General features: G+C 31.1%; 1 protein-coding gene across 1 annotated transcript; it reads left to right on the plus strand.

Moving 5' to 3' along the window:
• Positions 1-338: 338 nt before the first annotated feature.
• Positions 339-12250, plus strand: LOC132737163 (acyl-CoA dehydrogenase family member 10-like; the record flags this gene model as incomplete). Its single annotated transcript, XM_060724414.1, is given in 7 exon segments — positions 339-476; positions 899-989; positions 1428-1586; positions 1897-2069; positions 2653-2796; positions 4311-4388; positions 11948-12250. Coding segments are annotated over 7 exon segments (930 nt in total), but the record flags the coding sequence as incomplete, so codon positions are not given.
• Between the last annotated feature and the right edge of the window lie 1269 nt (positions 12251-13519).

The following is a 13519-nucleotide window of genomic DNA, read 5'->3' on the forward strand; positions in this document are numbered from 1 at the left end:
ACAAGGGAGGAAACTACCCGCCTATATGACTGAAATACTGTTGGAAAAGGCGTAAAATGAAACAAACAAACAAACAAAAATAAATACCATCTCTGAATAAAGATAATTTGCATGTTGATAAAATAAATGAAGCTACTTGATAACCTTTCATTGATAAAATGAATAAATTAACCTCCAAATAAAGACCACTTGTCTATAAAGACCATCCTTGTCTCTGCTTTAGATGGCTTTTGTTCACAGGTTTAACACATAGCTTAACAGGTAGACACCTTAACCATTAGGCCACCTCATCCCATTGTATTGATTGGATTATAGATATGAAATCTTTTCTGTACTAGGTGTTCAACTGTTCAGCACCAGATACAGGAAACATGGAGGTATTAGTCAAGTATGGTACAGAGGAACAGAAACAAAAATGGCTTACCCCACTGTTAAACGGGGAGATCAGATCCTGTTTTGGAATGACAGAACCTGCTGTAAGTTTAGTTGTACTTTATTGCTCCATTGATCAGGTTGTCATCCAGTGAGGTTTAATGATCAACCTTTGTCGTGTCTGTCCGCTTAGCTCAACATAGAAAGCATCTTATTATTAGAAGTGGTAGTTCATGTATACACCCCCATCCCCCACCAAAAAAAAAAAAAAAAATTAGGGGGAGGGGATAAAAAATTTTGGTGAACTTTTAAACCATGATATGTGTGACAAGTTTCTAATGTGAGTGGGTTTATTCTTAGGGCTATTAGGGTTCTCTTGTTGCATATCTAGACAACAAAAAAAAGCAGGACATGTTAATATTTAGCAAGATTAATTGTTGGTAAATTGTTGTGTATTTACCAATTAAAAATACATAAAGGTAAATGTTCAATATTTATTTCAGATTTTATTTTTCTGTAAATTTAGGTTGCCTCATCAGATGCCACCAATATTCAGTCATCTATTGAAAGAGATGGAGATTTTTATGTGATAAATGGTAGAAAATGGTGGACATCAGGTAATATATATTGTTTGCAGCTAGCTAAAGAATACACTTACTCTGGAATTAAGAATATTTGATTTTTTCCCAGCTAATCTCTAGGTACAAACAAACTTTTTACAGTTACAGCTTCGAAAATAATTGACCATGTTGACTAATCTATTGGGACGGGTAGTGCACCGTGAAGCTATAATGGTAAAAGTTAGTTTGTACCTACAGATTAGCTGGGAAAATTTCACATTTGCCGAGTTCCAGATAACGTCTTTTGCAAATTAATTCTTACAATATGAATGGATATTTTTATGGAGGAAAGTGTAAATATATAAAACTACTTATTAAGTTTAAACATAACTTATTTAAAGCACAATTGTGAGTTATGCTTAAAGCTCATGTATTAAAGCCACTTTCATTTGAATCCGCTATGTAAATATTTATAAGAATTATGTTTGTTTGTAGGAGCCATGCACCCAAAATGTAAAATATGTATATTCATGGGTAAAACTGATACAAAGGCATCTACACATAAACAACAGAGTATGATCCTTGTTCCCATGGATGCACCAGGGGTCAAGATTATACGACCTTTAAGTGTGTTTGGTTACGAGGATTCTCCAGGTAATGGTTTATATTCTATATCGCTGAAATATATACATGAATTATTTATAGTATATGCAATATTGACACTGATAATGTCATAGTTAACCTTCAAAATAGTACTTGCCCCTTTCTTCAGTTTAAGCTCGACTTTTAGCAGAATAGAGAGAGCTGTTGTACTCAACCAGGTGTCGGCCTGTAAATTTTATTTAAGTTTTACATACAGGTGACCTTTAAGACACATAACTGTCCTATGTTGTCAATTTACAGTTCTTTATAGTGCCCATTACCCATGGTCTACCTTAAACAGCGCTATATCTTATTATTTCAGCTGGCCATGCAGAAGTGCTGTTTGAGAATGTACGTGTTCCTGCTTCAAATATGTTATTAGGTGAAGGTCGGGGATTTGAGATAGCTCAAGGTCGTTTAGGACCTGGTAGAATACATCATTGTATGAGGCTTATAGGTCATGCAGAAAGGTCACTGAGCCTTATGATTGATAGGGTAAGAGTTATTGAACTTTCTTACAATTTGCAAGCTTACAGAGGTCAAGATCATCGAGGAATGAATGATATTTATTATCTTTTCAACTCTTTTTTTTTGCTTATTAACAAGCTTTTTGTGATACCGTATTTGCTCATATACTTTTTTATAAGAGCTTGTTTCTTCTACATTTTAAAGGGTCATAATTTTCGGCTTTGTCTTCCAAGTGTATCATAAAAAACTTTAGAAAAAATATGGCAGTCAAAGGGCAAGCATACCAATTTTGGTACAGAATTTAGAATATGCCTAATAAAGAATCTGAGTCATAGATGAGTAAATATGGTATGCTTAAAATATTTTGTAGACTTCAAAACGATTGCCTTGATTACAATTTGAATATATTTTTGATCAACCTGTAAGGTTAAGAACCATTGCAAAAATCACAATACATTTTTCTGTAAAATGTGAGTGAAGTTAATAATGCTTAGAATATGTTAGAAATTGTGGTTACCACATACATGTATAATTTCCTTTGAAATCTAGAAAATACAGTTTGGAAAATATGCACTCTTACATTTGAGAATATTCTTGTTTTATTTTTTAGACTATGAACAGAGTAGCTTTTGGGAAGCCCTTAGCGGCACAGGGAACCATTCAGGCAGACGTGGCACAGTCTAGAATAGAAATTGAACAAACAAGGTTAATGGTGCTTAAAGCTGCACATATGATGGATCACTATGGTAACAAGGTAGGTCAAGGTCACCAGGTGAAAGGTGAAGGTCATTTTAGGTAGAAAATTAGTCAATATAGGAATTTAGTGCTTTTGTATAATAAAATAGATGGGTTTTTTTATTTATTTTAAAGTTATATAGAAAATGATATAATTGTAAAAGTAGATTTTTCTTTATAAATTTAGGTAGCAAATGGTGAAAATGTAAGCTTATTTCTGAAATGTTATGATTTTTGACAAAGTTTCGGTTTCATTTTAGTAAATATTGAAATGAGGTACTGCAAATTCACTTATATTCGTGGGCATGAAATTTCGTGGTTTTATCAAAACGGGCATTTTCGTGGGTTCTTAAATTCGTGGATTTTCGTTTTCTTGTTAAAAAGAAAATTCAGTAACCTAATGCAAAGTAATCTTAAACTTAATCGCCGAACATTTTTACTTACAACATGTACATATCTTTACTTGTCACACAGCGGTTGTCAATAAATTTAATCCTTGCCTCTGGGCATAACTAATATAGCACAGTAACTGCCGATAATTGACTGCAATTAACACATTTATGTGACATGATATGCACCTCCATTGGACACACTGCCCCTGCAATTCGCCGTTGTAAACATCGCATAATTTATACGACACCTGGCACGTTTTAACCAGCGAGTTTAAAAGTTTACACCCTGAATTGGTCTTAACATATTTGACAGTAACTACACGCAACGTCACAGCGACTGTGTAAATTTACATGCATATAAATTATTCTCGGTAAATAACACGAGTATAATTATGTGGATATTGCAAAAGTCGGTGGCGTCTTTGATGTTTACGGAATAGCACAAATACAGATTAAAATTCATATAAACTGGATCATTTAAAAACGACAAAAGAAAGTAAAATAATTTTGTTTTAGCGATCGTATTTTTATTGTTTTGTGTACTTACGACATTAATATCAAATACACTTTTTAAAATTAATAAGAGCAAACTGACATTTTTTATTAGCGCTAATTATTGCACTGCCTGTGTTCCCATATTTACTCGATTATGTCAAGTATTCTTGTTAACACAATCAAGTCCTAGTAGACTACAACGATCAAGTATGTATATGCAACATTTGTGACAGTAAATTGAGGACATATAATCAAGTTTTCTTTCAAGTTTCTTAAATATTGCAAACGGATTTAATATGTCACTAACCTGGTTATCTGTCTGTACTTACATCCGTTTCACGAAATATCGGCCGGAAAAGAGCCGACGCATGTTTGTAATATATAGAACAGAGACTGGGTAAGAAGTATTTGTTGGGATAAAAGTTCGTTGGATCTTAAATTCGTGGATTGACCTACCCACGAAAACAACGAAAATTCGTGCCCCACGAATAATAATGATTTTACAGTATCTATAGTAACAATTTATGTTGTTCAATGTACAAGATGGTCTTTAACAACTTTTTCATTAAAGATAAATAGAAAAAACTTTTATTCATTTTTTATTTACCGTATCTTATTAAAAAACATGGTGTTTGTTAAATTTTAGGTTGCAGCCAATGATATTGCAATGATCAAAGTTGCTGCACCAAATATGGCTCTACGAGTTATTGACAGAGCTATACAGGTACGTCTTTCTCTTTGGTGCACGAGATATTTGGAAAAATGAATATATATGCACAAGAAAGACTAGCTTACAGAATAATGCTTGTTTGCCATGATTTTTTTTCATTTGAACAACTGCATCTTAAAATCAGCAATATTTTGATTTTTATGGGGAAAAAATAAAATCCAGTTGGAGATATGCTATTTTCCAGGATTAAAAAACCCTAAAAAAGAAAAGACACAGAAACAAAAATATCAACAACAAACATCAGAAACATTTCTTTTTCACTTTGTTTAAAATTACCATTGTTGTAGGTTTTTCGAGTAAAGCTATATTGATATACTAAAATAACCTTTGTAGTCTATAAATATATAAGGTACATACTGTATTAACTCACCTCTAAGATGGAACACTTTTAAGACAGGGTATGAAATTTAAAGCTTCATTCTCATATATTAATTATGCTTAGAAGACAAAGTGAAAGTTGCTGTTCTCTGAGAGTTTGCATGAAAAAGGAAGCTGATGGGGAATTGTATTCTTGGTAATATTGCCAGAAAGATACAGGGTCATAGGTTAGAATGATATTACCTCCCTTGAAAATTTGATTTATGACAGTACAGGTTACTTCCCTTGAACTTTGATATGTATTAGTATAGTTGAATTTAAAAAATAAAGACAATCTAAAATAAGCAGCAAATATTGTTAAATACAATATTTGGATTTATTGACAGTAAAGAAAACTATTTTCTAAGTGAGTAATCATTGTATATATATAAATTGTTAAGGAAAGAAGAGTTTAACCTCATGACTTATGGCAACATTCCAGGCATATTTTGTAAATTAGCAAATTTGCAAATAAGCATTATTTGAAGCTGGTCTTTTCCCATAATGATATATGAAAAATTCTGTAATACTGTGAAATCATAGAGGTATGTTATGGGTTGAATTTTGTGTAAATTGGGCATGATTTAATTCTTGAAAATTGGTTGATATTTAAATAAATTCAGCTGTAAATCAATTCAGCTGTTTTATAGGTTGAATCCACCTATTTGACTGGTATTTAAATTATAGTCAGGTGTCTTAGATTTTACCTTGCCCTTCTTTGATACAACATCATATTTGTTTAATAAAAAAATGCAACTTTTTTTCACATCTTAGTATATTTGTTTAATTAAAAAATGCAACTTTTTTCACATCATAGTGATATTTTATACATCAATAAAATATTGGTCAACATATCGATTTGAACAAGAAGATATGTATTTGTATAAAACTAAAGCTAATTGAGGGTGTTGTATCATAGCCATGCAATGGTATGTTGAAATATGATTTTACAGTATTTGGAATTTTCATTGGTATCCATACACAATATTGTGAAATAAAATTTGGAACTTTATAAAAAAAATACCTGTTAAAACAATAAATAAAATAATTTATGATGTTATTTTGTCATTAAGATCGTGAAATATTTTGAAATAACTTGAAATGTAAGGTCATTGTTGACTATTTGGTTTTTCAGACAGGTAATTTTGCTAATTTAAATGAGAAATGGAAAAAAATAAAAATCTTTGAGGGGGTGATATTTCTTAGCTGTGTTTGCCCAATTTACGAGGTAGGGAGTACATTAGGTACATATTGTATATGAAAATTGGGTTTCAAGGTTTAATCTATGGGTGCAATGTATGTAGTTTCCTTGACACAATTTGCTTCATGATTAGAAGTTAACAATTAGCCTGTTGTAGGCTACTGCGTTTACCCATGTGACCAGTGCAAACCAAGATTAGCAGGCACATCATTCTGTGCCGTCTGATCATGGTTTGTACTGTTTGCCATTCAGTCTGTACATAATTTGTCAACTTAGTGCAATAATGGGTTAAGTTCTTCTAAATTAAATAGGAGTTAACCAGTTATTGCACTAATGTGATGATGTTGAGTTTTTTTTTATTAGGTTTGGATTTTTCCTAATTTTTGGCTCTGAATCAAACAAACAAACAAGAATAGAGGTGGTTTAGATGCACAGGTTTGGCTATATCATGGATGAGGCATGGTTTCGTGCAAATGTAATCATAATGCATGTGGTAATGACTTAAGAGGGTGCTACATTGACTTACTGATACATACAAACCTGTGTGAATGTCCACCTCTACAGCAAATTTTTACCTGTTCTGAAAAACCAGTATTTTGTCAATAAATTCTAGTTTCATTTTACTCTTTGAAGACATTCATTAACTTTTTGTTAAGTGTAATATTCCTAATATAATGCAGAAACATGTTATATTTCACAATATTGTGTAACACTTACCCTTTATTTACCCATGAATTTATTTACCCCTGACAGGCGCATGGTGGAGCGGGGCTGCATGATGATTTACCTCTAGCAAGTTTTTACGCATGGGCAAGGGTATTACGCCTAGCAGACGGTCCAGATGAGGTTCATTTACGTACAGTAGCAAGAAGAGAGTACAAACAAGCTTCTAAGTTATAGAGATCAGCACGTTTGACCTCCTTTGAATATAAACAAGCTTCAAAGTTACAGAGATCATCATGTGTAACTCAAAACTACAAACAAGCTTCTTTGTTATAGGGATCAGCTCGTTAAAACTCCTTTGAATATAAACAATCTTCTAAGTTACAGAGACCATCTTGTGTAACTCAAGAATACAAACAAGCTTCTTTGATATAGAGATTGGCTCCTTGGAACTATTTTAAATATAAACAATCTTTTGAGTTACAGAGACCATCTCGTTTACCTTCCTTGATGATTTGAAAAGACATTATTTCCTCTCTGTAATTGAGTAATGAATTACATGGAGTGATGAATTATATTATACTTTATACTTTGAACTTTACTTTTAGTGTGAAATATTGTATGGAGTTAGTTCTTTGTGATTAAGAATCAGCAAACAATTGCTAGACTTTGAAAGTTTCATAAACATAACTGTTGTCAGATTTATGAACCTACCTCAACAAACGCAGAGACTTATATTACAGAGGGATAAGAAGCTCTAAAAATAGAAAAATTTTCTTATCCAGACCCACAATCCCTTGCAAGAGATTGATAAGCTCTTGGAGTTGATCAATTCCAACCATCTTGTTTTAAATACATGTAACCAAATGTGTCTACATTTTCATCCATTGCTGAGGATAGCTTACAGCTTCTTAATCTTTAAAAATATAAACTTGCAGGATAATAAATCTCTGATACAGTTTTTTAAGTGTTTGACGCCATAATTTCCTCTGCATTTAAGTATAGCTCTGTTTTTACGTTTATTATTTTTAAGATACTAATTGTCAGATGTACTATAAAATATGAAACAAATGAGAAAACCAAGTTGTTACAGGAATTCTTTCTCCTGTTTTATAATAGAGGTGTTCAATTAATTAAATTTTGTTTGCATATAAATTTATACATTTTGAATGAAGTGCATTCTTTATATTCTGTGATCAGCTGATAGTGCTATTTGATGCATAATATTAATAAAATAAATATTGATTTTTAAACTTTTTCTTGTGATTTTGTAATTAAATATACAGTTTTATACAAAACAGAAGATACTTTAATAATATTTGTGAAAAATATTTTATTTTCTTCAGCAATAATAATAATTTACACATCAATATACTGTTAAGCTACCGAAAACCGGTTGTACCGGGATACAGAATTATTGTAATTATCTCAGTATAGAACTGTGTTCTCTATTAGGGGAGAAGACGTGTAAGTGGCTAGATAGCTCAGCTGGTAGAGCCATGGAATGGTATTGCTAAGGACCTGTGGTTGTGTCCCATTCAGGCTGCACAATTTTTCTCACCCTTTGACATAATACATTAATAAAAAATTTACAATACATTTAGATAAAGCATTATTTTTGTATTTTGAATACAATTACATGTAAACATTTGTATGCCGTCATTGTAATAAATATTTATAGATACAAATGAAAGATGTGAAAAGATCACCAATTTTTAACCACATGCCCTTCTGTTTTGTTTGGTTTTACATTGACGAGTAACCTTTTCTGTGGTGCCCACTCGTGGCATTTTCATTTGTGCAGGTTGAATATTTCCTAAATTTCTAAACCACTTCCACAAAAAGGATAAAAAACTAAATTTAGAATCTCCCCCGATGAACGAATCAACCCGAAAAGTTTAAAATGCTATCCCCTTTTCAAAAGAAGGATTAAGTTTTGTATTTACACAGTTTACCCCCCCCCCCCTTATATATCACTGCACTTTTTAGGTGCCTTTCATAGAATATACTTGTACTCAGTCAGCCTGGCACTTATTATAAGTAGAAATTTAAAGAAACAATCTTTGCCTAGACATGGTAATTTGTGTTAAAACAATGTTACAATAGAAAAGGTTTGATAAAACAACCTTAAATTTGAAACAGTTTTGCTTTTTCTATTCTTAACCTTTAGCTTGCAGGCGGCAACAACAGATTCTACACATGCGACTAGTGCAGACCAAGATCAGCTGGCACATGCATGCTGTCTGGTCAGAGTCTACACTGTTTGCTATTCATTTAGTTTTTATTTCTAAAAATTTATTAATTGAATTGTTTTGTCAAGAATATCAATTACCTTTTGTAAAAGAAAAATTGTTAATGGGCTAGATAGATATAAGGATCAATATCTATTGCAATAACAATTGTAACAACAGTGGATCATACTGGTTAATAATGAAATTTGAAAACTAATATATCCAGATGAAGACTACATAAATAAAGATATCACAGGCTTTGAATGTTAAAAGTACTTTCTTACATATGTATATATTTACCTATAAGATGATGCATTTATAAGTCAGGGGTGGGGGTGTTATTTTGAAGCTAGAAAACATGGTATACTTGTATTAGATATCTTGTGAGCTTTTTTCTAGCAAGACTTAAAGGAAGAAAGCGAAATAGAGAAAATGCTTCATTTGTTTTTATATGTTAGTGTTTTTTTTTTTTATTTTGGTTGGGTTTTACATGGCACCAACACAATATAGGTGATTATGGTGACTTTACTTCAGTGGAGGAAGACCTCAGTTGCCCTTCCATGCATTATTTCAGGCATGAACAGGCATCGAAGTACAACCACTGACCCAACGTCCATAAGGTAGCTGGATAGCTTCCTCACATGAATGAATCCTAAGTCCCTGTCAGAATTGTTAACAAAAGTGTTATTTTCTTAAAATTTTGTTCTTATATGTTAAAAAAATATATAATTTTGTTGCTGGATCGCGGCATTTTTTTGTTACTGTGAAGACTAACAAAGTATTACATTTGAAGAGATATTAGACAAAAAAAAAGATTTAGGTGAGAATTAATTATATAGTACTTTTATAAAAGTCTTTCATTAAGTGTAGCTTGTCAGTTTCAAAGAAAAAGTCAACCTATTATGATCACTGCTGCATCGTTAATATGCAAAAACTGTAATTTAGCCCATTATTCAATCATTTTAAAAAAGTTATCAGCATGAAATTTGAAATTCTTGCTTATCATTGCATGTGATGCTCATGTTAAATTCAGATTTTGAATTACTGTAGATTTGTCAAAGTTCCTTAACAATAACTATAACTGAATTTATAAATGTTAGTATTTAAGCTTAAAACATGGTGATTTGTACTTAAAAATCTTTTATTTCTGTTCCATTTAGTTACCAATCACAATCTTTAAAACTGGAATGGAAGTTAAATTTATTTAATTTATTTAAAGAAAAAAACAACAACAATTATTTGTATTTTTTGTAGGCTTTTGGAGGGATGGGTATGAGTGAAGACACACCCCTTGCTCATTTTTATGCAAAAGCAAGAGTTATCAGAATAGCTGACGGCCCAGATCAAGTTCATAGACGGACGGTTGCTAGGAGGGAATATAAGAAATATTCAAAACTGTGAACATGGCAGTTTATAGTTATAGCACCTTATTATGGAGCTTAATATTACATATATTTTATGTCTATAATAAAAGTCTCTGACATTATTATTATTACTTAATTTTAACTTGCTGCTTGATAGTTTCTTTGGACAACAGAAAATTATAAATTATTTCAAGCGATTGCTGGAAAAATAATGTGCATAATTATTCAATATTTGAAATCGTAAGTTTTATATTCAATATTATTAGAAATAATTATGTATTTGACTTATATTATATGTATATGTTAACTTAGTATCTTATGCTCATTAATTAAATGTTTCTTTATAAATTATATTTTGTAAATCAAAATTGTAAAAAGTTTTCAAAATAAAAATATAAATGTATAATATGAAGTATTTGTTTTTATATTAATTGAATTTTTAATGGATCCTGTTCAGTGAACAGACAGACGCACATGTATCACAGACACAAGTTTTATCAGACAGATCGTAGAATTGCAATTTATATTCTTGGCTATAAGTCGCTTACGCTTGTAAGACACACCCAAAATATAAACTGTGCAGATATTAAATGATGCATTTTTATGACCTTTTCAGAGGGAGAAAAGCAGCATTTGAAATGTATCATCTAAATAGAGAATTTACAATAGTGAAGCTTCTGGCTGATATTGATAAGATCACTTGTCATCATGGTTTATTGAATGCTTGCAGAATGATCTGATATGGTTAAATTTTAGCTTTTAACAAATAAGCATGCGGGGCATGGATGAATGTTAAAGTTAGGAAGCATTTGTATGGATGAAGGAATGCATATATACATGTATATTTACTAAAATCTTGTCTTGTTTGCCATAATGAAAATGCAAGAATATTTGAAATACTAGTATTGGTAAAATTAAGAGGCATAATTCAAACAATATAAATATTTGTATGCAGAGTTTGTGCATATAATTGTTTGTGCATTCAAGGTTTCAATTTAAAATTTAATTTGAGCAACAACAAAAAAGAACATTTTGTCAAAAAGTGGGAGTGGCCTATGTCTAATAAGGGCTAGAAGTGGGAGAGGCTTATTTCAACTGTGAGGGGGCTTAAAGTTATATTCTGATTATTTCATTGATGTTTTTTTATTTTTTTGATGTAATTTTTTTTTTCAGTTTACTTTAAATGTTATTTTTGAGAGTTGGTAAAAATATTATTTCAATATAAAAGTCCTAGGTACAGGAGAAGATTAAAATATATAAGTATTTCAATCCATACAATGAAAACTATTTTTTTTTTTGAAAAATACGCCTTGTAAGAATTTAGCAGAAAAAAAGTTGTATGCTCATGAATTTTATTACCTTACTTATGATGTACATTTCAAGAACCAGGTTTGTAAACTAAATTTTCTTTACCATGGATAATTATGTGAACAAAACCTAAACTATGGAAACTTGATATATCAAGTTATATAACAAAATTTAAGTATTAATTGTACATGTATAAATATTAATAATAAAATTGAAATTACTATACATTTACAGACATATTGTAATACTTTTAATATTATAAATAGAACATTTAAAACATTATTTTCATGAATTGATTCAATTTCTTTCTTCATTTCTTATGAGGCAAAAATATTAACACCTGTAATAATGCAATATCAATGACAATACATTATAAATTATCGGGAAAAAATTAACCTCCGATGAACACATAAGTATCGTATTTTACAGAGTCATGGAGGTGCAGGATTAAACTATGATTGTCCGCTGCCTTACTTTTTTGCTGCGGCCAGGACACTACGACTTGCAGACGGCCCTGATGAGGTTCATAGACGGACAGTTGCTGCCAGAGAATACAGAAAACATGCCAAACTGTGATATTTAAAATACCTAATTGTTGATAATATTCAAAAACATTTAAAATACCGGTAGAAGAAATAAGTTAAATTGACAGGTGAATGTGGCGTCAAAAACAAAATGTTTAATATGAGAATGTTTTAATGTTAAATGCATTAAAATAAATGTTATGAATTATGACTGTTTATGAGTTTTAATTCTAGTGGAGAAAGAAAATTGATTTTCATCATCCTTTATCAAGGTTGCTATTATTACAAAATATGCCTGTTGCTAAAGCGACAAGGTTCTAAATTTTTCACATGGCAAAGCTATGCTATGGACAACTTTTCCGTAAAACCTTGACTTTTGACCTACTGAGTTCATGTAAATATGCCCTTGAAAAAAAGATTTTGATATTTTATCATTTCTAGTGTCCTTGAACTTACATGTGACCTTAGTGCAGTAACAGGTTAACTCCTATTAAGTTTAATAGGAGTTAAACCATTACTGCACTAAAGTGAGGACTGAGCGATGCTCAGTTTTATGATGGTGAACATCTGTGTTAGAATCTCTCAATACAGGATGATTAAATAGTCTGTACACACATTTACATCTGACCTTTGACCTTTGTGTGTAACCTTGACTTTAACAAACAAAAGTGAGCATTTGTAACAAGTTATCATGATAAAAGACATCAATGCATGTAAATTTTAAGAGTGATATTTAGTATTTATCTAGAGCCAGGATTTCTGCATGTGACCCAGGAACTCTGGAACGGGACTGCAGATTGCGGCTCATGTTTCCTATCCTGTAACGGCTTTAAAAAAATGTTTCTCCTATATCTAAATATCATTTTGTATTATCCGGGTGTACGATCTCCAACAATATAATATATATTTAGCAGGATTTGTTACTTCAAATTTGGCCAATTCTGACGGTTTCAATATACCGTAAATTTGACCCAATTTTAAACTAGAAGATTATATTAAATTAACATTATGTTTTTAAAGACCACCCCCTTTGATATGATGAAAAGATATTCAAAGGTCGGACATGCACTATTTAAAGCCTGTACGGGTTTGGATTTATGCGCCGCAATATGAGTGTGTATGACTTTCTGTCACATAAAGTCACCATGAAGAACATTTGTACACTAAAATCCTTCAATGTATGAAGAAGGTATACTTACATATCATTAACTTAAAATGACCTAGACCTTGCATAAAGTGACCTAAATTGTGCCTGATTATTACACTCAAGTTCCTGATGGTGAAACATTTGTGATAGGATCTCTCACACTTGGTGAGCATTAATAATGAGACAATAACAACATATTGTAAAACATTTTATTTCTTTTTCAATATATAAAAGGTTCAAAACGATGTCTTTTATGCAATAAAATAATATAAAATCATAGTTTATAAACTATTTGCAGAACAAACAAGAGAAAACTTTACAATTTACATA

Source organism: Ruditapes philippinarum, unplaced genomic scaffold, assembly GCF_026571515.1.
Source record: "Ruditapes philippinarum isolate M1 unplaced genomic scaffold, ASM2657151v2 ctg11048_1_1_1_1, whole genome shotgun sequence".
Taxonomy (NCBI): domain Eukaryota; kingdom Metazoa; phylum Mollusca; class Bivalvia; order Venerida; family Veneridae; genus Ruditapes; species Ruditapes philippinarum.